At 31.7% G+C, this 27,050-nt stretch overlaps 1 protein-coding gene across 1 annotated transcript in view; it reads left to right on the top strand.

The window, feature by feature from the left end:
* LOC145277853 (salivary peroxidase/catechol oxidase-like) overlaps positions 1 to 26,660 on the top strand; it is a 119,982-nt gene extending 93,322 nt beyond the window's left edge. Inside the window, exons 9-14 of the mRNA XM_080129800.1 lie at positions 5,724 to 5,837; positions 18,061 to 18,526; positions 21,267 to 21,479; positions 22,880 to 23,046; positions 25,644 to 25,746; positions 26,117 to 26,660. Of these exons, the coding sequence (XP_079985926.1) occupies positions 5,724 to 5,837; positions 18,061 to 18,526; positions 21,267 to 21,479; positions 22,880 to 23,046; positions 25,644 to 25,746; positions 26,117 to 26,543 (1,490 nt within the window). The 3' untranslated portion in view covers positions 26,544 to 26,660. The remainder of the gene's footprint in view (positions 1 to 5,723; positions 5,838 to 18,060; positions 18,527 to 21,266; positions 21,480 to 22,879; positions 23,047 to 25,643; positions 25,747 to 26,116) is intronic.
* The last annotated feature ends 390 nt before the right edge of the window (positions 26,661 to 27,050 follow it).

Genomic DNA, 27,050 nt, shown 5'->3' with positions numbered 1-27,050 from the left:
TTGTCATGCATAAAAATCATCTGAAAGCGACGTGACAATGGTAGATCATCTAGCCATGGTGACAAATGTTTATAAAAAAAAAAAGGCTGTGTACGCATTGCTGGTAAGTTTTACACCCTCTGGAACTCGGAATGGTCCAACGAACTTATCCCTAATGATTCCCGCCCAAAACACGATGCCTCGCCCTCGTTGTTGGCGATGAACTCTGTAAGGAGTTGTGTTGCATAGAGGACATATACAGGGCGACACAAAAAACGGGCGCCATGTACACTTTATTAATTAGAGGTGGGGCCCGTTTTTGAGGGTCACCCTGTATATAACAATGATGAGGGGGAGATATTTATAAAGTTCTGGTGATTCTTATAACATATATTAGCGAGGAGAGAGGGTGATAGGGTGATAGATGCACAGTTCTTATATTTTTTGTAACACATATAGAGAGGAGGAGAGATACATATTCTGGGAAGGGTTACGCAATGTTCATAATAAGATGTTTAACACATTACCTTTTGATTTGAGGAATGACGACACCTGACAACCAGCTACAAAATATCGATTATGATTCTTTATTTCATTGGACCAGTCAAATGATGATGACGTCAGGAATTCACATTTGGGATCTACATAGTTTAATGTTTTTTTCCTTCGCTTCCAAAGGACTCTAACTCCAACTCTCTCTCTCTCTCTCTCTCTCTCTCTCTCTCTCTCTCTCACTGACTAGCACACTCAACTGTTCTGCCTCAACTGCTCAACTGCCCTGATCTGACTACTTTAGCTCCTATGTTGAGAATCTCCCTTTTGCTATGTCGTCAGAAGTGTGTTTCCCAACGTGACCAATTCACGTGGCTAAGCACATGTTTTTCCAAACACGCTTTTGACAACAAAAAGAATTCTCAACATACTCTAACTTATTTTTTAACCTAACCTATTTTTTAACAATGTATTTTTAATTTGTATTGTTCATTCTTTTTAGTCGACATTTTTATTATTCAGTTTTGTAAAGAATAAACAATTATAATAGAATTTAACAATAGGCCTTTTTAACATTCCGATTTCTAACATTCTATTTCTTAACCTTGCTTACAAGGTTCGAGTCTCAGCTTATCCTAATCTCATTTTCACCTATCTAATACTCTTCCTATTTACATGGAAAGGGGACAGCCTTTCCTTGTAACAGTTGGAGTTCCATTCGAGTTCCAAACTTTGGCCCATCCATCTGGACTGTCAAGAGTAGCACGAGTCTCATCTGTAAATAGGACACGTTGGAAATCAATTTTTATGTAATTCTGTGCCCAAGCCATTCGTTTTTCCCTATGTTGTTGCTCAATGGAGGCCTTGGAATAGTTTTGATGTTCCTTGCTATCTCATTCAACACATTACATCGGGCCTGTCTGGATCTTGGAGCGATTCCAGCTCTTGCAAAAATGGAAGCACTGGTGCTGTTTGGGTTTCGGTTGACTTCCCTATGAATTTTCCGAATATCACGATGTGAAAGGTTTCTCCTGGTGCCCTTATCCTTTCTGGATTTGGTGTTGGGGTTGTTCACAAATGAAGCCAAAGTTCTTGGATCCCTTTCCAGCTCCATAGCTAAATCTTTGATGAACAATCTTTCTGCGAGTCCAGCAACAATCTTTTCCTTTTCGATAACCACTAATCAGCCCTCTTTTTGGCATTTTAAAAGACTTGCAATAAAGTGATGGATAGTATAAAGTACTTGATAATATATAAAATGTCATAACTTCGTGAATATCACATGGATTTGAATAACATTTTGGGAAATAACTAACCTAAAAACAATCATTTGATGATACAATTTTCATTTTTTTGTGACGTATATTTAGTGAAATATTGATATTTTACTAATCTGCAATAAAACGATTGACGCAGTTTATATATATACTAGCAAAAGTACCCGTCGTTGACTGGGTTCAAAAACAGTCTACAGGAAATGGACTCCGATTTATGAAAGTATGATAGGTTATGAAAAGGAAGGGTTGTAAATTTGGGTTGAATTTGGGGATACCAAAACCAAAGCAAAATATGATGAAAGTAAAAATAAAATAGATAAACCCAATAATTTATTATACCATACCTGTTTACACTGAAACACTTATCACAATATTTTGTGGATCTATATTAAAAAAACCTTGTTAAACTTTGTGACATATTTTCATTCTATGGAGGTCAGGTGCGAACGAACACCCCATAATTTTATTATACCATATTTCTTCAAACTGAAACATAATTATTAAAGTATACTTACGCAGATATATATGAAATGTCTTTATTAAAGTTTGTGCCTATTTCCATTCGATGGAGGCCAGGCGCGAACGCAGACCCCACAATTTTATTATACCATCCCTATTTAAGTTAAAACATACTTATCAAAGTATTATTATGTACATCTATATAAAAAACACTTGTAAACGTTTTTTTTTTTTAATTTTTAAATTTTTTATTTCCATACTTTGTGGACCAGGTGCGAACGCAGACCCCACAATTTTAATGAACCACCGTTCTGCCAGATCAAACATACCCATTCCTGTGTCTCGATAGATCTTCTATCATTATATATAATCAGTTTTTTAAAATAGTCAAGGAGCCTATTCGTGACCAGACACACACACACACACATTCAGCTTTATATATATATATATATATATATATATATATATATATATATATATATATATATATATATATATATATATATAAAACATTTTTATATTATATTATTTTGCCATCGAGAAACTCACCTCAAAAGTTTCCAGGTTTACAAGTGATTATTTATTCGTTTATATCTGGTTTATATTTTTGGGGTTTAAATTGTTTTAAGATTTTCGACATAAAATGCATGACATTTTCATAATTATCTGAAAATTATTTCTAACGAGCAAGTTTTAATATCTATCTTTTCTGTTTTACAAATATTTTATTTTTCTTTCCAATGAAAACTACACTGCAATCCGAGATTTATAATGATTTAAAAAAAAATAAATAAAATAAAACAGGATATAGCTCTGTTATTTTTTCGTAGAGAAATTGACCTCAAAATGTTGATAAGAGAACTTATCACCGCCACCCCTGCCACCTTTTATGGTTTTACGCATTGTAATTTCCTATTTACATTATAAGCTCAATCGGTTAGCATGGCGTACTTACATAGTTTGTAAGTTCGGACCTTATTTGCGGGCATAAGTATTTTTACTCTAATGATATCAAGGTAGACTTAAATATCAATTCAAGAAAATATGTGCAAAGAAATATTTAACCTGTGGTGCATCCGGGTTTTTCTGACATTTGCTTACTAGAAAATTAACATTTAAAAATCATAAATTGGACAAACGACTTTTATTGATGATTTCAGATTATTATTGGAACTAAATAAAGAAGGAAATTACATTTTCTGCTAAAAAGTCTTTTTTCTGATAATATTTAAGCAATAAACACAAGACTTATATATATATATATATATATATATATATATATATATATATATATATATATATATATATATATATAGTAGAAATTGTAATTAATAAAAACCTGAAGAAAGTGCTCAATACTATTGTAGAGCAAATATGTGTTTTATTTTTTATTACCGTATTTTTCTGTTAAGTTACATTATTGTTTCGGCTACCGTTTTTTGGCCGTCATGTAGCTTCCTCAGACTTTTATAGAAAAGTTTGTTTATGGGGGAAGCTACATGACGGCCAAAAAACGGTAGCCGAAACAATAATGTAACTTAACAGAAAAATACGGTAATAAAAAATAAAACGTATATATATATATATATATATATATATATATATATATATATATATATATATATATATATATATATATATACGCACACACATGAAATAAATTCATATACCAATATATGTTAATGCTTTTCAACTAACATAACTACTGTTGCTGTATCATAGACATACACATAAAATACGAATATACATTAATTTAGCATTAATATACGCAGTTTTTACTGAAACATTTGAATTAGCAATACTGTTGCTTCTTTCAAGCTAACACATGAATACATACATACAATAAACACATACATCTATTTATCTTTACTGTCATGCACATTAGCACTAATGTTGTTGCTGCCTTTCTATATGTGCACAGAATATCAATATGTGTACATTGAATGTATATATTAATAGACTTCAACAATTCCATCATGCTTCTTTTTATAATATCCAAGTGATCCAACAACAGGCTTAATTTGCTAATTTTGGATATTTTATTGGATTGAGGAGGGGGTCTGTTTTCCTTTGTATTTCTCTAGCGCATATTATTTAATGGCTTGTGTAAAAGGATGTTTTGTTTTATTTCTTTCTGTCTGTAACACATCCTGTAATCTGATGTAAACCACATTTGAGTAATTGAACGCCATTGTCGGAAATTTATCTTGTTTTCAGATAAATTCGACACGAAAGTAACTAGCCTGAAAAAAATAAGAGCATGTAATAAAAGGGGGTAAAAAATAAAATATAAAGGTCTTGTTTCAAAACGAAGAAGAGATTTTATTAACAATAAAATTAGTTGCAATTTTTTCCCTTTGCGGACATTAAATTCAAAGAACGCCAAGGTAATAACATATAATGAAAAAAATAACACTGGCTCTTATATTAAAATGTCGTATCCATGAACGAACAAAATATTATGATTAAAAATAGTTGTTCCTAATCACACTCTCATGTGTAATAAATTTTAGGAGCGTACTCACAAATTGAAAGCTAGTCAGGCACGTGCTTTTTCTTTTTTTTTCTCGTTTAAAGTCCTTTTAGAAATTTCTCTCCTTCCATTTACATGCAAACCGTAGCAACACAAAGTAAAGATTAAAAAAAATTACACTCCTTCCAAATACGTGCAGAATGTAGCCACATAGATAGTTTTCAGAAGTATGCCTCGTCGCATGTCCAGGGTATTATTGCCGGGTTCTCTTGTTTGAAGGAGGCTTGTGAAAATTCCATTTTCAGCGCCGGGCAATGAAATGAACGTCCAATATCCTCGTCGTCGGAATTTCAAAAGAGGCCGGATTTCGCGCTGGGCTCGTGACGTCATCAAGGAGCTAGCATTTCCTTTTTCTTCAAATTAAAGGGAGTTCCGTACAAACCCAAAATGTACAAAACTAAGAATCATAAAAGATACGAAATACAGAAAATCAAATATAAGAACCAGAATATAAATAATAAATGTAAACAGGGGGGGATGCACTATTATTGGCACAAAAAAAATTCCAACACCATTTTTTTTATTGAAGTAACAATTTTAATTCAGTGCTCCGGTAAGGAAATAATTATTAATTTATTTATTTATCAACAGGTATTTAAAAGAATTTATAAGCCAATAGCTCCTGTAGTGTCTGCAGGCACAAGCTCTTGTTACTATATCATTGCAATATTGCAGCCCTGTGCTTGTTTTACAAGTTCTTTAATATAATGTTCTTTGACGAACTTGTAGTATTTGTACTTCCTAAATGTAAATGAATAATACACCTGAAGAAGGCCCGAGAATATATCGGTCAACACATCATAGTTGAAAAATAAATAGAAACAGTGAGAATGATAGTTTGAAAATAATGTGCAAATAATGAAAAATTCTTTTCACTCAGACAATAATGATTTAAGATATGAATGCACGTTTAAAAAAAAAAAAATAATTGTGGATTACGTGATTCTGTAGTAATTACATCGACATTTTTCTTTTACTCGCAGGTTTGATGAGAATGAGCGAATTTTCAGGAGAGATCCTTCCGGAAGACCATAAAAATGACGCCGGGTGTTTCTTGCCCTTTTTCAATATTCCATCGATTCACTGTTTTCAAGGCGGTTAGTCTGTCTCTTCTTATATTCACATGTATACCTTCATACCTACATGCCTACAACATTCACAATTTAATATGTTCACAAATTCCTAATTCTTTCCTGCTTGGTTTTAACCGTGATGCTGAAATACACATGCGTCCACATTTATACAGATACATCTCTCTCTCTCTCTCTCTCTCTCTCTCTCTCTCTCTCTCTCATATATATATATATATATATATATATATATATATATATATATATATATATATATATATATATATATATATATATATATATATATATAACTGGCTGTACCTACCCGGCGCTACTCGGGAGTAAAAGAAAAAATTATTTACTTGTTTACGAATAAATGTAAAATAATTTTGGTGACTTTCATTTCGTAATCAGATTACTTAGTGAAATAAAAGTTTCTCAAGAGTTTGTTTTAGCGCTTGACACTAATCAACTAATAGTCAAGAAAAATTCGCGTGGAGAAACACATGTATACACGCACTATTTAATCAATAGATAATAGGTACGGGTAAAAATGGACGATTAAAACTAGGTGACCTAGTTTTGAAAGCCGATTTATCATAATTTTTTTTGTAGGTTTCCAACTAATCTTTGATTGTATTTGAAAGATTAGAGACTAAAAAAGTTAATTTCTTAAAGGAAAAATATTTGTACACGTAAAAAGAAACGTTTGAAAAATATTTTCACGGCGAACTAACCAATTCAGCTAAATTTTAAAGTTAAATAAATTCATTGTAAAAATCCTTTAAAAGATAAATATTAGATTTCTGGGTCTATTTCAAAGATAATTAGTAAAGTCCTGAGATATTGAATTAAATTTTAAAAAAAAACACCTTGTTTGTTAGCTGAATTAATTTGTATAAAAAATAGCTTAATTAGTCCCCAAAAAGCGAGTAATTCTGGTGTTCGCTCAAACTCAACAAACGAGAGTTTTGTAAACACTGCGAATATGGAAGCCCAAAATTACAGCCAATCGAAACGCTGTTTCAAAATGAAGTCATGATATTAAAAAGGGGTAGGGGTGTCAGTTCCCCCCCCCCCGTGCATCCGTACATTCCTATCCTGAGCATTTGTATCATTTTTTAATTTAATTATTTTTTATGTTCCTGTTTGTAAATATATTTTTTTTAATTATTGTTCAAGATTATATAAAAATTATGTTATGCCGAAAGTTTCACATTCATATGAGCAAGGAAATTATTAAAATCTTGTATATAAAAATTATGCGAAATCTGTAATTTAAAAAAAACTAGAAATATTTTTGCTATTATAATTTTTTTGTGAAAATATTAAATAAACAATGCTTAATTCAATGGTAATATTAGTAGTTCGAGAAATTAATTTTTCTTCAAGTTATATCGAATTCATTAATATGGACTTTAGGATTTTTTCGTAATGTTCCTGTAAAAATTAAATAATTTTTTTAAATTGTTATAATTTACAATGCTTTATTTTCATAAAAAAAGCAAAACTAAATTCCTTTAATTTCTTTTTATTACTGAAAACCATAACTTTAGTAAAGGTATTTTTTGTTTAAACAAAATAATACATTTCCACTAAGATTTAAATAAAAAGAATAATGGGTTCACGTGATCATTATTTTATAAATACTGAAAATTTCATTAAAATTGATAAATTTCCTTATTTTTGGTGAATTTTTAAGTAAAGGGAGGGGTCAAAATATTTATACATTTTGAGCATCGACATTCATTTTGCCCGTACCTAATAGATAAATATTTTTTTTAACTCAAGGGAAATAACTCAGTATAATTGCACACAATAAATTCCCTTTAATCTGTTTCAGTAAAAGTATATATCCCCATTCTAACAGTTTTTTAGTCAGAATAAGTATTTTCAGAAAAATGAAGCAAAATAAAATATATATAAAATATATAACATAAAGAAAGGAAAAGTAAGCTACTCTGAACTAAGTAATGATATGTCAGACGAATTGCTATTTAGGTCCGACGTTGGAGGTCCGATAAGATAACTTTATATGTTATGTATGAAAGTTGTTCATATTATTTGGATTCTTCAGACTACTGTTCTCATCTTGAATGTTATTTTCAGAACCGTAATGAAACTTGTTTTTCTATATGTCACATTTTTCATGTTTCGAATGCATACCAAAAAATATACAATAGCTTCCAAGTCCAATGTAAACAAGTTTTTGATGAGCTTAAAACATAAACGAAGTATAAAATCACTGTAACTTGAGAATTGCGATTAACATGACATTGTGTTTTATGACAGACAAAAAGCGGTTATTGAAGCATTGGTCGATTTTCTGTTTAAGCACAGGACTCTGGCAATGTGACTAATCAGAGGTAGGGGATATAATAATCACAATTAAACTTTACACAAGAAATAAAGTTTATTTTAGAAAAAAGTAATAAATAGGAGTACTGCACAAAAGTTATTTCTTACTTTTACAAAACCCTAACCTCATAATGATGGGAAGACTTTCAGACTTGTAAAAACTGGATGAAAAGCTAAAAATATTTTCTAACTTTTACATTTTCGGTGATCACCTACTCAGAGTACATCTTTGCTATACATGAGATCACCATTTTATGTGTGTTACGTTATTATGGATAGCACACACGTTTGTTGGAAGAAAAAGAAAACGACGTTAATGAAGAAACAATTGGAGTTACATTAATTCACAAATATACCGACGATAAGCATGTAATATAATCAGGTTGACAAGAAAGTTCTTGCGGGTTTTAACCTTTAAATTCAGATGAACATATCTCAGCCCAAACAAAAACTTATTGATCGAAATAAAACTAACAGAATCAACACACTTTTACCAATGCAAAACAAGTGTATTTATGCCAACAACATAAAAATCTTGCGTTCTGGTGGTGATGAAGTCTCTTAAGATTTTTTTTGATATCGCTTAGAATTTTGAAGCATTTCTCATGCAGAAAGTTGTTGAGATACTTGAAAAAGTGGTAGTCGGTAGGTGAGAGGTCTGGAGAGTATGGTGGATGAGGCAGATTTTCGTTTAACTTCTGCAGGGTCGGTTTAACAACCTGCAGTCGGAAATTATTATAGAGGAGAATTGGGCTTTTTCTGTTGACTAATACTGGGTGTTGTGGTTGAAGTTTTTGATGTATTTTATCCATTTATTGACAGTACTTATCCGCCATAATAGTTTCGCCTGCATTCACAAAACTGTAATAGATGAGACCGGTCACAGATCACCAAAAAGTCAGCATAACCTTCTTTTGGTGCAATTCTGACTTCGGGAAGTGCCATGGAGCTTCATCGGTACTTAACCACTGAGCTAAGCATTGCTGGTTGTCGTAAAGAACCCACTTTTCATCGCAATTCACAACCCGGTCGAGAAATGAGTCATTCTTGTTGCATAAAAGAAGGGAAGTTGACACTTCATAATGACACTTCTTTATGTTGTCGTTCAATTCATGAGTTTTTTTGTCTTTCCAATCTCTCTCAAGTGGTTGGAAATCATCATATTTGTTACGTTCAATTCAGAAGCAAGTTTTTGAACAGTTGTGCATGGATTGGCTTCGACCAACGCTCTTAATTGATCGTTATTAACATCCGATGGTCGACCACTACGCTAATCATCTTCATTGCCACCACGAAATTTTTTAAACCACCATCGTGCTGTGCATTCAGTAGTGGTTCCTGGGTCAAATACTTTATTGATATCGTGAGCTGTTTCAGCAGCTTTTTGGCCTAGTTTGAATTGAATTGTGCGAATTTGCTTTTTTCCAACTTGTATTCAATGTTCTGAAAAGAAGACATAATTGTTTTAAAACGATTGTAATTTAATTAATTAGATCGAGTGAAAAAACGCTCTTTAAAGCGATATATAAAGTAAAGGTATTATAATGAAAACTTATTTGAAAATGCATCATTTGAAATCAAAATTAAAAATTTTGCAAGAACTTTCTTCTCAACCTAATAGTATGCAATATAATATACAAAATAAGAACAAAAGATAGATTAACACTAAAGAATACACTAAGACCCTAAAATCAATAAGAAAGAATATATGTTGTCTAGGTCATAGATCGAGAAATATGTGTGGTTTGATTCGAGAGTTTATACAACTGTGATCAGGAAATGTGATCTACAGGATAAATTGCTAGGATTTTAGAAAGCATCTAACAGAATGACTTTTTAACAGCCATTATCTGCTAAGGAGCAATGGATGAAACGTGTGTGCTTTGAATGATGGGCCAAAAAGAGACAGTCTCGTTCTGAATTTCTTATAGGTGGGCAGAACGAGTTTTCTTTACTTCTGAAGAAGAAAACATAATCTTTAATTTTGGTCAAGAATAAATTTAAGAGGTATCTCAGATAATTCTGGCCCAACCCAGGCATAGACGTTTACATAGATTAATACTATGTAACTTTTCTAATATTTTTTATGTAAACTTCCTGAGAAATACAAAAAATACAAAATGTATGAGGTTCTAATCAGAAGTGCAAAGACCCACACAAAAATATCTAGAAGCTATCTGATTCAAGATAGACCATAAAAACTTGCCACATGGAACTAACACACCGACTATCTATAATGACCAGGATGAGGCAACTAGGCAAGGTCCATCATCAACAAATGATCCACACACACACACACACACACACACACACACACACACACACACACACACACACACACACACACACACACACACACAGATATTTCATTATCTCAACAGATAGACACGTCTATCACCTTAGTTGCCTCAATCTCATCACATTCTCTCCAATCCATCACTTACAATCATATGCATGAAATATCTCAAGTAAATCTATAATGCAAATGCTCTTTGAGACAATTGATAACAACAATGCAAATTGCGAATTTGGCATCTATCTGAACGGAAACATCTGGTATGACATCACATCACAAATTTCACTAAGCAGGTGCGACTTGTAATAATTGTAACAGAATGGCCACGAGTCAACCCAACACTGACAGATGCATATCAGTTTCAATGCATATGGTTTGACTACTTCAAAGATCATCATAAATTATTATTGTTGACTGATGTGTATACGACATAATCACGTTTGCACGCCATTTTTATTAGATCACTGAAGTTAAGTGACGTTGAGCCTGATCATTACCAAATGAGGGACCATTTGAGAATCTTAGGTGTTGTATGTGTATGTGTCATATAGAGTTTCACATAATTCAAATGTTGCGTCGAAATAAGAGAAAAAACATGAAAATGCATGATTACAAGCAACACAAGAACTGCCAACATACCAAACACTTTGGTCACCTGCTGAGAGCTTCATCCCGATAATATTCCAAACGTATACCAGAATTCCAGACACCACCACCACCACCACAACAACAACAACAACAACAACAACAACACCATCACCACCACCACCACCACATACAATCATGATTCAAGTACCACTTATTAAGTGCATGAATATTTGTTCAACCAGCTTTCCATCTACACGTAGCTTGTAAAATCCCTGGCATCTTTATCTATTAGGTATCTTATTGCTGAAATTAATTGACTCTCAAACTTTTGTTCAATGTAAATGCAATCTGTATATTCCCGTTCTATTGCACATATTTTCATTTTTTGCCATTTTTTGTACTGGGGAAAAGAGAAATATTTGTTTATTTGCCAAAGTTGATGAAATTTTCTTGAATCAGACATGTTTTTGATAAAATAAATACTCTTATAGTTGAGTTACTGGTGACTAAACCAATTCCCTCACTAGACTTGAATGATGGGGAACGTGTGTCTCGTCATTCGGTAAGATAAAAAAACAAAACCTGAATATCTTTCACGTAAATAACATTGTGTTTTATGACAGACAAAAAGCGGTTATTTAATGGACTAAATGAACCTCTATATGGAAGAGCGTTGGTTAACTTGGGTTTCTTTTGCCATGGAATTCTGCTTTTTGTGAAGAATGTGTCCTGGTAGGATATGCACACTTTCAGCAGGACACTGTAAATAATGAATTTCTAACTTTATTTTGCTTGAGAACCCCCTGAAAATTATTTTATCATATGTTAATTTCATATATATATATATATATATATATATATATATATATAATTTTTTAATGAAATATTTCTTTTCTAAGTCATTAAATACTAGTAGTTCAGCCCGGCTTTGCTCGGGCACAGTGTACTGTTCATAACTTTATGTGCATATGTATGTATATATATATATATATATATATATATATATATATATATATATATATATATATATATATGCATATATATATATATATATATATAATATATGTATATATATATATAATATATGCATATATATATATATATAATATATGCATATATATATATATAATATATGCATATATATATATATATATATATATATATATATATATATATATATATATATATATATATATTAAAAAGTTTGACTCATGTCCCGGTAACCTACATTTAAAATTTCAAGTGTTTAGACCCAAAATCGGCAATGGTAAACTTTTCCAACTTTGACCTCTTGGCAGCCAAATTTTCGACCAAAAACTGATTAAAAAGATTACTTTATGTAAAATTTCAAATGTTTAGACCCCAAAAAATAGCTGAATAGTTAACTAGAGACCGCAAAGGTCAAGTCTTTTGAACTTTGACCCCTTGTGGCACAATGGTTAGCCCTTTTTTAAGTGAGCTGGGGGCTTCTACATTAATAACCCCTTTATCTAGCTTCTAACCTTATGCCTGACTTTGTGATGACGTTAAAAACGTTTCATGCACGTGTTTTGTGGGTTTGGGAACGTTAGATCATGTCGGTTGGGTTTGAATGACAGGTGTTATGAAACTTCACCGGTCTAAAGAAAGGTCAAACTTACACGTGGATATCTGAAGTTAAAAAATAAAATATTGCGTGAAACGCATATTTCTCTCTCTCTCTCTCATTCTCTCTCTCTCTCATTCTCTCTCTCTCTCTCTTTCTTTCTCTATTTCTCTCATTCACTCTTTTTCTCTCTCTTTCAATGAAGAAAGGGAAAAATGAAATATAATTTAATTGTTTTAAAACAGTTGAGGCTTTGCTCGCTATACGCGATGGGTCAACAAAATATACTTCTTACTTGTTAACTGTTAAATAAATTATATATATTTTTATAAAAATGCATTTGTCGCTATTTTTATACAAGTGTTCGATTTCAGCATACCATTAATGCCGACGATGGGAAGATGCCTGCAATGACCACACATAATGTGACCCATGCCAGACAATTATAGCTGACGACGGATCGACCCGTTTTCGTTGATGTTTCCAGCATGTGTCTATCGTTTAGATATCGTTTATTCCCCGTGGAGCTGGTTGCGTTCCCAAGACGTTCATCAACCAAGTAACCCTCTCGGAGAGCGATCGTATCACACCCTTGGAAGCCAAATTTTCAGCAAAAAAAAAACGATTAAAAAGCTTGCCCCACATCTGAATACACTTTATGTAAAATTCTAAATGTTTAGACCAAAAATTGGCTGGGTAATTTGGTAGAGACCGCAGAGGTTAAATGTTTTTAACTTTGACCCTAATTTTGACCTCTTAACATTTTGTTTTGTGCTCAAATCAAATTAAAAAGGTTGATCCATGTCCAAGTAACTTACATCTAAAATTTCAAGTGTTTAGACCCAAAATTGGCAGAGGAGTTTAGTATAGTTTTCAAATGCCAAAATCGTTGAAATTTGACCCCTTGACAGCCTAATTTCTGGTCTAAAACCGATTAAAAAGATTTTTCCAAGTCAAATCTCGAGTCACACACACATATACACACGCAGACAGACAATTCCACTTTTGTAGGTGTATAGATGAATCAATTTTGTTATACTCATAAAATGAAATCTAAATACAAATTTTAAAATTTCAATAAACAAACACATGCATATCACTTAGTAAAGAAAACAAAGTAAATAGAAGCTATTAATGTTGTACAGCGGGAGTTCACATGGACTCCAGTTGGAAATCTCTACTCTAAACGATTCATTTGTGTGCAGGTATTCACCTCTACCTCAATAAAACTGCTAAATCTGATGGTAGCTTTATTAAGGCGTTCATATGTTAAAGGTGCAATGAACCATATAAAAAGTCATTGGTAGTGGAGGCGGACTTTGATAATCAGAAACGGTAAACAACCAAAGAGAAGAAAATGATGATTTTTTGTTTATTGCTATTCAGGTGATGATTTTTTGATTATTGCTATTCAGATGATGATTTTTTGATTATTGCTATTCAGGTGATTATTTTTTGATTATTGCTATTCAGGTGATGATATTTTGATTATTGCTATTCAGATGATTATTTTTTGATTATTGCTATTCAGGTGATGATTTTTTGTTTATTGCTATTCAGATGATTATTTTTTGATTATTGCTATTCAGGTGATGATTTTTTGTTTATTGCTATTCAGATGATTATTTTTTGATTATTGCTATTCAGGTGATGATTTTTTGATTATTGCTATTCAGATGATTATTTTTTGTTTATTGCTATTCAGGTGATTATTTTTTGATTATTGCTATTCAGGTGATTATTTTTTGATTATTGCTGTTCAGGTGATGATTTTTTGATTATTGCTATTCAGGTGATGATTTTTTGATTATTGCTATTCAGGTGATGATTTTTTGATTATTGCTATTCAGGTGATTATTTTTTGATTATTGCTATTCAGGTGATGATTTTTTTATTATTGCTATTCAGGTGATTATTTTTTGATTATTGCTATTCAGGTGATTATTTTTTAATTATTGCTAGTCAGGTGATTATTTTTTGATTATTGCTATTCAGGTGATGATTTTTTGATTATTGCTATTCAGGTGATTATTTTTTGATTATTGCTATTCAGGTGATTATTTTTTGATTATTGCTATTCAGCTGATGATTTTTTAATTATTGCTATTCAGGTGATGATTTTTTGATTATTGCTGTTCAGGTGATGATTTTTTGATTATTGCTATCCAGGTGATGATTTTTTGATTATTGCTAGTCAGGTGATTTTTTTTTTATTATTGCTATTCAGGTGATGATTTTTTGATTATTGCTATTCAGGTGATTATTTTTTGATTATTGCTAGTCAGGTGATTATTTTTTTATTATTGCTATTCAGGTGATGATTTTTTGATTATTGCTATTCAGGTGATTATTTTTTGATTATTGCTATTCAGGTGATTATTTTTCGATTATTGCTATTCAGCTGATGATTTTTTAATTATTGCTATTCAGGTGATGATTTTTTGATTATTGCTGTTCAGGTGATGATTTTTTGATTATTGCTATCCAGGTGATGATTTTTTGATTATTGCTATTAAGGTGATGATTTTTTGATTATTGCTGTTCAGGTGATGATTTTTTGATTATTGCTATTCAGGTGATGATTTTTGATTATTGCTATTCAGGTGATGATTTTTTTGATTATTGCTGTTCAGGTGATGATTTTTTGATTATTGCTATTCAGGTGATGATTTTTTTGATTATTGCTGTTCAGGTGATGATTTTTTGATTATTGCTATTCAGGTGATGATTTTTTGATTATTGCCATTCAGGTGATGATTTTTTGATTATTGCTATTAAGATGATGATTTTTTTATTATTGCTATTCAGGTGATGATTTTTTTGATTATTGCTGTTAAGGTGATTATTTTTTGATTATTGCTATTCAGATGATGATTTTTTGATTATTGCTGTTCAGGTGATTATTTTTTGATTATTGCTGTTCAGGTGATGATTTTTTGATTATTGCTGTTCAGGTGATTATTTTTTGATTATTGCTAGTCAGGTGATTTTTTTTTTATTATTGCTATTCAGGTGATGATTTTTTGATTATTGCTATTCAGGTGATTATTTTTTGATTATTGCTTGTCAGGTGATTATTTTTTGATTATTGCTATTCAGGTGATGATTTTTTGATTATTGCTATTCAGGTGATTATTTTTTGATTATTGCTAGTCAGGTGATTTTTTTTTTATTATTGCTATTCAGGTGATGATTTTTTGATTATTGCTATTCAGGTGATTATTTTTTGATTATTGCTAGTCAGGTGATTATTTTTTGATTATTGCTATTCAGGTGATGATTTTTTGATTATTGCCATTCAGGTGATTATTTTTTGATTATTGCTATTCAGGTGATTATTTTTTGATTATTGCTATTCAGCTGATGATTTTTTAATTATTTCTATTCAGGTGATGATTTTTTGATTATTGCTGTTCAGGTGATGATTTTTTGATTATTGCTATTCAGGTGATGATTTTTTGATTATTGTTATTAAGGTGATGATTTTTTGATTATTGCTATTCAGGTGATGATTTTTTGATTATTGTTATTCAGGTGATGATTTTTTTGATTATTGCTATTCAGGTGATTATTTTTTGATTATTGCTATTCAGGTGATGATTTTTTGATGATTGCTGTTCAGGTGATGATTTTTTGATTATTGCTATCCAGGTGATGATTTTTTGATTATTGCTATTAAGGTGATGATTTTTTGATTATTGCTGTTCAGGTGATGATTTTTTGATTATTGTTATTCAGGTGATGATTTTTTTTATTATTGCTGTTAAGGTGATTATTTTTTGATTATTGCTATTCAGATGATGATTTTTTGATTATTGCTATTCAGGTGATGATTTTTTGATTATTGCTGTTCAGGTGATGATTTTTTGATTATTGCTATCCAGGTGATGATTTTTTGATTATTGCTATTAAGGTGATGATTTTTTGATTATTGCTATTCAGGTGATGATTTTTTGATTATTGCTATTCAGGTGATGATTTTTTGATTATTGCTATTAAGGTGATGATTTTTTGATTATTGCTATTCAGGTGATGATTTTTTGATTATTGCTATTCAGGTGATGATTTTTTTGATTATTGCTGTTCAGGTGATGATTTTTTGATTATTGCTATTAAGATGATGATTTTTTTATTATTGCTATTCAGGTGATGATTTTTTTTATTATTGCTGTTAAGGTGATTATTTTTTGATTATTGCTATTCAGATGATGATTTTTTGATTATTGCTGTTCAGGTGATTATTTTTTGATTATTGCTGTTCAGGTGATGATTTTTTGATTATTGCTGTTCAGGTGATTATTTTTTGATTATTGCTATTCAGGTGATTATTTTTTGTTTATTGCTGTTCAGGTGATTATTTTTTGATTATTGCTATTCAGGTGATGATTTTTTGATTATTGCTGTTCAGGTGATTATTTTTGAATTATTGCTATTCAGGTGATTATTTTTTGATTATTGCTGTTCAGGTGATGATTTTTTGATCATTGCTGTTCAGGTGATTATTTTTGAATTATTGCTATTCAGGTGATTATTTTTTGATTATTGCTGTTCAGGTGATTATTTTTTTTATTATTGCTATTCAGATGATTATTTTTTGATTATTGCTGTTCAAGTGATTATTTTTTGATTATTGCTATTCAGGTGATTATTTTTTGATTATTGCTATTCAGGTGATTATTTTTTTATTATTGCTGTTCAGGTGATTATGTTTTGATTATTGCTGTTCAGGTGATTATTTTTTGATTATTGCTGTTCAGGTGATTATTTTTGAATTATTGCTATTCAGGTGATTATTTTTTGATTATTGCTATTCAGATGATGATTTTTTGATTATTGCTGTTCAGGTGATTATTTTTTGATTATTGCTATTCAGGTGATGATTTTTTGATGATTGCTGTTCAGGTGATGATTTTTTGATTATTGCTATTCAGGTGATGATTTTTTGATTATTGCTATTCAGGTGATTATTTTTTGATTATTGCTATTCAGGTGATTATTTTTTGATTATTGCTGTTCAGGTGATTATTTTTTGATTATTACTGTTCAGGTGATTATTTTTTGATTATTGCTGTTCAGGTGATGATTTTTTGATTATTGCTGTTCAGGTGATTATTTTTTTATTATTGCTATTCAGGTGATTATTTTTTGATTATTGCTGTTCAGGTGATTATTTTTTGATTATTGCTATTCAGGTGATTATTTTTTGATTATTGCTGTTCAGGTGATTATTTTTTGATTATTGCTATTCAGGTGATTATTTTTTGATTATTGCTATTCAGGTGATGATTTTTTGATTATTGCTATTCAGGTGATGATTTTTTGATTATTGCTATTCAGGTGATGTGTTTTGATTATTGCTAATCAGGTGATGATTTTTTGATTATTGCTGTTCAGATGATGATTTTTTGATTATTGCTATTCAGGTGATGACAGACTGAATGAACAACCCTTGATGCTCACTCTACACACAATATTCGCCCGCGAACATAACAGGATCGCCCGAAAAATGGCAGAGATTTTTCCAAATTGGGATGATGATCAGCTTTTTGAGGAGACAAGGCGGATCGTCATAGCAGAAATGCAGCACATCATTTACAATGAATATCTTCCCCTCATCCTTGGAGACGAATATATGAAAAGATATTCTCTAAAACCCAAAGCATCTGGCTACACAACGTATGATAAAAACACCAATCCAAACATCAACAATGTGTTTGCTTCAGCTGCTGGACGGTTTCCAGCAAGCATGATGCGTCAACAGTTCTACACTGACCAACCAAATTCTATGAGTGACCATTTCTTGCGACCAGATATCTTTTATAAAGAGTCTGACGCCATCACTAAAATAACCTTGAGTATGGTGAACGAATCAAGCCAATCCATTGATGAGTATGTGTTTTTTATTGTTTTTTTTAAATTATTTTTGTTGCTTGTGTAGTTTTATAGCATATCAGCTCTTGTTAGATTATTTTGTACCGAAGATCACATTTATGCTTTGCATAAGGATGGTTAAAAAAGTAAACATTTAATGCAACAGCATATCCATATAATAATATGCTAAGAAAATTTTATGTTTGTGCATACATCATCACACGCCACATCTTTTCAAAAAGATGGGATCACCTATTCGCTAAAGACAGAGCACAAAACAAGTAATTCCTTTAATTGTACTGAGTGTGAAATTAAAACTAAAACCCTTTTCTAAGCCTTCAATCTAGGATCAAAGTGTAGTATTAGTTTTGTCCAAAAATGGGAGAATAATATCGTGAGGTTTTCATTTGGGTTAGATGTCCATAAAATGAAAATATATCACAAACTCCTATAAGGGTTTCCAAGACACATTTCTATAAGCAGAATTCTTCTGAAACTTCATTAATCAGATAATTATGGACCAGTTTGAACAAACAATAATATTTGGGGTTTCATTTGCATCATATGTCATAGAATGATTATGTTTTAAAGCATAATTGCAATATACAATAGATGAAAGATACAACCGTGGAATTTTCATGGGTTCTGCTAATTATACTAAATATTTTTTCTTTGTTAATCTCAATCTATTAACGTCTAAAGGTGGGAGTGACTGAAAACTTAACTTTTTTTTATAATATTTTTTTATAATGAATACAAAAAAGCAATTTCTAAAGTAGCTTTAGTTTGTGGCACAGTCCCTGAATTTTATATAAGCTATCTTACATGACAATGGAGTCTTTAAGTTTTGCCAAGTTCTTTGTGCCAGTTCTTCAAGTGCGGCTGGTGAAGTCTAAAGAAAACTGATTTTGGTGACGAGGTCTTACAGGAATTTTCAAGTTTGCACTTACTACTTTTACATAAACGTGTTACTTTCTAAAACTTAAAACGATTTTGATTGGTTGGAAAATATTTTTGATTCACATCTTTGTGAAAACTTCATTGTTTTGGGAATTGAGGAGGGAAGTGAATTCCAATGAAATAAAGAAGGAAAAAGAGCGTTCGTCGGAATCACTGCTCAGTCTCACTGCAGATGAAATGATTAAAGCATATTCATATTGACTAATTATGGAGACTTCTTTCCTTTAAATAAGAGAGCTAAAAATGGGAGGTAATGACAGCTTGCCAAAGTGAAGCAACCACACTTTAATGTTTATTAATATCACAGAAGTACACATACATAATATAGTTAATGAGAGGCTTTTATATCTTGTATGTTATCTGAACATATATAAGTTTCTCCAATAAGTGATTACAATATAGGTGTTCTGTTTCCTTGTTATTATTAATGGGTTATTTTATTTTATGGCATATTAACCCTTTGGAGGCTATTTAATGTGGCATCCAGTTATTTGGGTAAAAAATATTTATTCTTCAAATTATTAATATCTTCAAACATTTATACAGGTTGTAAATTATTGATTTGTAGATTAATTTTTTTTTGTAGATGTGTATTTTGTAAATAGTCTCGAAATAATAGCTTCTATTTAATTCAAAGATGACGCAGGTAACTATTACCTTTCTGAGTCACAACACACCTGCAAATAATGGCAACTAAAAGGCAACTCTCAACTTCCAAAAGCTTTTAAATTGGGGCCGAATTACTGGATGCAGTTTTGTGTAAAATCTAGGATAGATTATTCCCGGTTAAAATCGACCCCAGAAGTAACAATCACTATGGGTTGCTTCCATATTCCCCAAATTAGGTCTCATCACCGAATGTAGCTTAAGGTCACATTCGAATCCTATGTTTGTTGTTATTACCTTGAATAATATGCTTCTGGACTTTGATGTAAATATAGTTTGCATAGTCATTTTGCCCGATTGACGTGATAATATTTGAGATGATCTTATATATGTGAAATGGATCTGATTAGCAAGTGTAGTCATATGACATAGGTTAGCAAGTAAACTTTAATGTGCTGATATAAAAGGCCTCTAAACCGCCAATGAAGATGGCCCAGTCAGAAACAATTCTTGATTAAGGAAAATGGATATTCACATAATTAAGATGAATAAATAATATTTATACTTTCTACTTGAGTGATGTTGGTACAGTACTTGGGTATTTTAATTTTTATCTTTACATAGTTTTCACTATTTATGCCATGTATGAAGAAAAAATTTGTGGAAATAATATTGCATTTTAGTATTTGCATGAAAGGTCACCTGGCAGGAATGAACATACTTGATGCAGACCAGAAAAACAAAAAAAAAAAAAAAAAAAAAAAAAAAAAACAGCATACTTATTGCTGAAAATAATATATATATATCTGTTGGAATATTCCTGATTCCAACGATAAAATTCTATGTACTGGTAAAAGAACATAAAAGCATTATTTTTTAAGTTCAGTGCATTTAATTAATTTTTTTTTTCATTATAAAATTTAAACGATTTAAACATCAAAAACTTTAAAATTTTTATATGAAAAAACAAACATTTGCTAATAAAAGTAAACTTTATTTTTTGTGCACTACTGTTTAATAATGAAAATTATTTGTTTTTACCACGAAAGGCAGCGAGCATGTTTCTTCTATAAATATCGCGCATCAATTATAAATCGTCTTAGAAAAGCATAATAGATAGATAGACAATTTTATGTATGGATAGATAATACACTGTTGTTTAATTTGTCATTTTTTGTTTTGATTTCTGCAGGCTTTTTACTGATGAGTTGACTAATAAATACCTTGAAATTGAAGAAGGTAATGGTCAAGATTTAGTTGCTATGTATATACAGCGTGGGCGTGACCATGGACTGACCACTTACCCCATGTGGAGGCTGATATGTGGCAATCCTCTATCTTACACGTTTACTTCGCTTAAAGACCACAGCATTGAAGACAAAAAAAGACTTTCAAAACTGTACCCGTGAGTTGCCACTGTTGTTTCTATTCATTAGTTTCAGATGAGTAGCGTGCGTGTGTGCGTGTGTGTGTGTGTGTGCGTGTGTGTGTCTGTATGTATAATGTTGGCACTAAGGAATCATCAATTATCATGCTACAGAGGATACAACTAGGAAACTATCATTACAAAATTTGAGGAATTGAATCTTGTATTGGCAAAATAAAAGAGAATGGCTGTTACAGAGTGTTTCATTGGTATCAGTGTGTGGAAATATGTTTACTCTGTTTGTATCTGGAACATAGTAATAAAATTGTTTTTGCCTACAAGTTTGAACAAAGACGAGAAATCATTTTTAGTTTCAGTTGATTTTAATATAAATGTAAACTAAATTTGTAGAAATCAACATTTTTTTTGAACGACTGGATTTTGCTGCTGGGATTGATTTGCTCAATTCTTTCAAGTACTTAAGGGAGGGATCATGTGAATATTGCCAACATTCATAAGTGAAAGAGGTGCTATGGAATCCACTGGATTCGAACTTGGACACCCAGGTCGTCAATCCGTATCGCTAAACACTTCACCATCAGCTCGCTTTGACATCATAATATTGCTGCGTGCTCTTATACTTTTGTTAATTACTTTAATTTTATTAAACTGACACACAACGAAGCAACAGCGCCACGATTTCCGAAACGTTTTCAAATTTCAGTATTGTATGAACTCTTATTTCTGAAATTTAATTTACATGCTTTTAAAATACGCACACACACACGCACACATATATGTATATATATAATTCTTCTTTTAAAAAACTGAACACACACACACACAATATATATATATATATATATATATATATATATATGATATACCTAAGATGAGAGGAGAATACTATAAAAAATGAGATATTTATATATATATTTTCCTCAATCATCCTTATCATTCTCCCGAGGAAGTCCCTCGAAAATGAGACCGAAACGTTGAGAATTTTCTAAAAAGGCCACAAGTTTTCTTTCCCTTTTTTTCCATAATGTTATAATATCATGCCTGCTTTTATTTTCACACACACACGCGCGCGCGCATGCGCGTTCAGTTTCTAATAAAAAAACTATGAAAAGAACAATTATATATGTGTGTGTGTGTGTGTGTGTGTGTGTGTGTGTGTGTGTGTGTGTGTGTGTTCAGTTGTTGAAATAAGGATATTAAAAGAACAATTAATGAGTGAGAAGGGGGTAAACATGCTTCTTTGATAATAGAACAGAGCAAACACTTCATTTTCTAACTATCTACATCTGTTTCATGAAAAATTACTTAGAGGAACACAACATCGGCTATATCAGTTTATACACAACAAACAATGGTTATTGCCATTGAAGTTTTAGAAATATTTCTTCTTTTTCATTGTTCTTATTTCACCATTTCAGGAGTGTCTTCGATGTAGATCTTTGGGTTGGTGGCATCTCTGAAAAGCCGGTCCAAGGCGGAAGAGTTGGTCCAACATTTGCTTGCCTCCTAGCTAAGCAGTTCGAAGCACTAAAGAAAGGTGATCGTTTTTGGTATGAATCTGATGGCATTGGTAAATTTAACGAAGGTAAATTGATAAATTTATTAAACAGGTTGCAAGACAGTATTTCTGTTTTAGCGCTCTAAAATTTTTTTTTATATATATATGATTGCGTTTTTGCAACACTCTTTTCAAAATCACTTCCACTTTCAAACTTATAACACGTAGAGGATAGGAAAACAAGTCATCAGGAAACTCGATAGATATCATTTTACTTATATTGTAGACTGACACTCGTTCTGATAAAATTTTAACATTTGTTTATATACTAGACCACCCATAATTCGTTGGTTCAGTATTTGTATATCTCCGCTTATATATAAAAGGCACATTGTCTCTGTGTGTGTGTATGTCTGTTTGTGTGTGTGTGTGTGTCTGTCTGTTTGTGTATGAGGTTGTTTGTGTGTATAAGTGTGTGTCCGTGTGTATCAGACTGTCCTCTATGGATTCCGAAGCTGCTGGGCCGATTTTTTTAAAAGTTCACTCAAATGTACTTTATGTGTCTGAGAGTGTTCTTAGATAAGTTTTGTATTGGAATGCCTCTGATAAGTATCGAAAATCGATAATTGAAAAAAAATCTGATTAAAGAAGGAACAGTCCGATTTTGATCAAAGTTAACACCCTTATATAATGCACAAGAGAATTTGAAAAATTTTATCAACTCACAAGCAGAAAAGCTCGGTGTATATAATCAACAGAAGGTTCTTTGATAAGACAGAGGCACATTCGAAATTAATGTTTCTGCTTAGAGCACAATTTAATCATGATACTTGACTTTTGCAATTTAAACTTTAATTCAAGCCATTATATATAAAAAATAATTTAATAAAATCAACAGTGGGTTTTCTACAGTGCAATGTAGACTACAATGTATTGTGGACTTAGTAACTTCAGGGAGGTATGTGAAGCTTCCTCCCGATGCACCGGAGTGGTTCCCCAACTTGAGCAGGCAATCGATTGATTTGATTGAAAAATTGGCGATTTAACCAATTTCAATGATATTGGAAGTGTTGGAAGTGTAGAACTTAGTTGATCCTAATTCCATCCCCGACGACGTCAGGTCCCCCTGCTAGTTATTAAATATGCAATCATGTTAATAATCATGTTCTTACAAGAATTAGTAAGTTAAAGGATTTCACAATCAGATTACATTGTTATTTCATAATAGACCCTCCTTTTCTTCTGACATCACAATGTAAGAATACATTATGATATCATAATAAACTTTCTCTTACCACCCCCTCTCTCTCTCTCTCTCTCTCTCTCTCTCTCTCTCTCTCTCTCTCTCTTTCCATGGAGATTCATACACTCATACACACACACGCAAGCACTACCTGACATCCAGCTTTTAGGTTCTGCTGGAGGATGGCTATTATACTATGTAACACAATGGAGTGTGTAACTATATATCCACTGGACGATCTGTAAAAAGTTGAATATCAAATGAAACAGCAAATCCTGGGAACATGCATACCAGAAAGAACAGTTGGAAATGTTATGCACCATTTAATATGACTATGCAATACCTACAGCTAGGTACCTTGAAAATGAAGCCATTAAACCTGACATAGTGATATGGAGAAAAAAGAAGAAAGAAGCAACCTTAGTAGAAGCTAGTGTCCTCCAATAATGCTTCGTTAAACAGAGCTGAGAGGCAGAAGATAACGACATATTAAAGTCTTATCTATAATATGAAAAAAAACTGAAATCTTAGGAAGATATTTATCATTTGAGCAATTATAGGAGCAACTGGACCCAGGAAAAGAATTTCAAAAACTATCTGGCAAATATACCCGGTGAACCAAGTGCAAGAGGGATTGAAACAATTGCACTTAAAGGGATAGTCAGAATCTCAAAAAGATCTCTTGGTTGGAATATGTGATAAACTAAGCGAATTATTAACATCCGGTAGGATGCCCCATCCCTAGTTTGAACAAAATGATAAGAAAATAAAAATAACTTATTATTTCATTTATGTAGATTATCAGACACAATCAACATAATGAATGTGAACCCTGTGTATTCCTTCTCCCAGCCCTGAACCTCTATCATCATTTTGGTCCTTATTTTATAATTTCTATAATTTTCAAATTATAAATGAAATTGAAAAATAAAACGTCATCTTTGTTGTAAATGGATACCGTGAGTGATCGAAGAATCAACAATTCTATAAAAAAAACTTCGTTAATACCAAATTAATGCCACCATTTAGAATCCCCATAATACTTATTCATGAAAAATTGTATTTGGGCTTTATTTTCAACTGCATCTCGGATAGAGAGTCAGTCATGGAGATAAGAAATAGATTTTGATTAGTAATTAATAATTGCTATTTACCTTCCTTCTCACAAGGGTTGAATGTGACTTAAGGTCGAGTTTTATGTGGGATATGACCATCCCATAATTGAGAACAATTACCTATAAAAGCTGTTTTAATATAGGATTTCGTCTCCTCAAATTGAACACAGAGCAGATACTACATTTTGATCGTATCGTATACAATTATAATTTTAGTAATTCATGGTTTAATTGTTTTTTTTTTGTTTTTTTTTTGCTAATTATTTGCTTTAATTTGTTTTGTTTTTTAATTATTTATTTATTCTTTTTTTTTTTTTACACTTTAGCTCAATTGTCTGAAATCAGACAACGGACGATGTCAGGAATTTTGTGCGATAACACAAACATTGAAAACATCCAACCCAAGGCGTTTGAACTTCAAGGTGCAAGGTAAGTTTATCAATGGTAGTGGGCACCCTTCTTTGATTGGACCCAATAGTAGATGCATGCATGTCACATGATAGAGAGAGATAACATGTCTATTATGCAAATCATTGTTGGACGTTATTTGCATGCGTTTTTTTATGTGCTTATGTTTTATTTATTTGGAAACTAATAAAGAAATTAAAAAACAGTTTTTATTAAAATTTCTCGCTCACTTTTTTCGCTTGTGGTAAAAAAATTAATTCTTTCCAGAGATTTGTTGTCTCTTTTTCGAAATGTTTTCTTGTTTTGTCATATTCGCCAGTATTTACATCTCTCAAGCTTATGGCTTTCCAAAATTTGGTAATTTTGTAAAATTTTCTTTTCTGATTAAAAGGAACGGTTTAATGAACTGCAGTGACATCCCGCAATTGGATCTGTGCCGATGGAGTCCACAGGTTGGTTGGAGCACATGGGGCGTGTGGACACTGTGTTTTGGTAGCATGAAGATGCGACATCGTGTATGTGAGTCTTTGTCGGAAGTTGTTTGTCCCTGTGAAGGTCTCCCCATCGAAATGCAGCCCTGTCATGTGGATATAACTGATCCATCTGCTCCTGCTGGTATGCTGTTGCGGGGCCCCGAATTTTATGAGGTGCAAAATTTGGTCATCGAAAAATTGAAGAAAGAAAATCGATACAAAATAATGAGCCAGGGGGAACTGAACGACATCTTGATAAGCGCCCTTAAAGAATATTATTACAATAAAAATCACAAGTCCAAATTCCTGGCTATTATTCGCGATAATAACGGTCCTGTTTGGTGAGCCTTAGAGCATAATGTAATCGAAATGCTGTACTTAATTGTTTTCATATGCAAACTCGGCATGAAAGCTAGAAAAGTGGGATTCCTTGTAGTCGGCTTATGTGGAAACAAAACAAAATCACTTTTTTATATTTATCAAAGTTTATCCAATCTGACATTTTAGAAAAGAATTTATTTTAGTTGTCTCATTCGGACTACTATTCTCATCTTGGATATTATTCTCACAATGTTTCAGATGATGTAAACTATGACCTTCTTTCAGGTGCATCTTGTCCAACTCAAGAATCTTTACAGAATTTCAAACAGACCATCCATGACCGGCTAGAAGTCTTAAATAATTTATAAACATATTTTTAGTATCGTAAGCATACTGACGATTAAACGTTCAGCTTCCAAAAATCTGTCACTTATAACTAATGGTCACTTTTTACTTTCATCCGTTGCACTGTAGGTCCTTAAGACTTCTACCTGATCATGGCTGATGGAACGGAAGCAAGCCGCTTTCATG

The sequence above is a fragment of the Euprymna scolopes genome, chromosome 6 (genome assembly GCF_053919585.1).
Source record: "Euprymna scolopes isolate OS-2025 chromosome 6, ASM5391958v1, whole genome shotgun sequence".
NCBI lineage: Eukaryota > Metazoa > Mollusca > Cephalopoda > Sepiida > Sepiolidae > Euprymna > Euprymna scolopes.
Note: the sequence above shows the minus strand (reverse complement) of the source record. Positions and strands in the feature narration are given on the sequence as shown.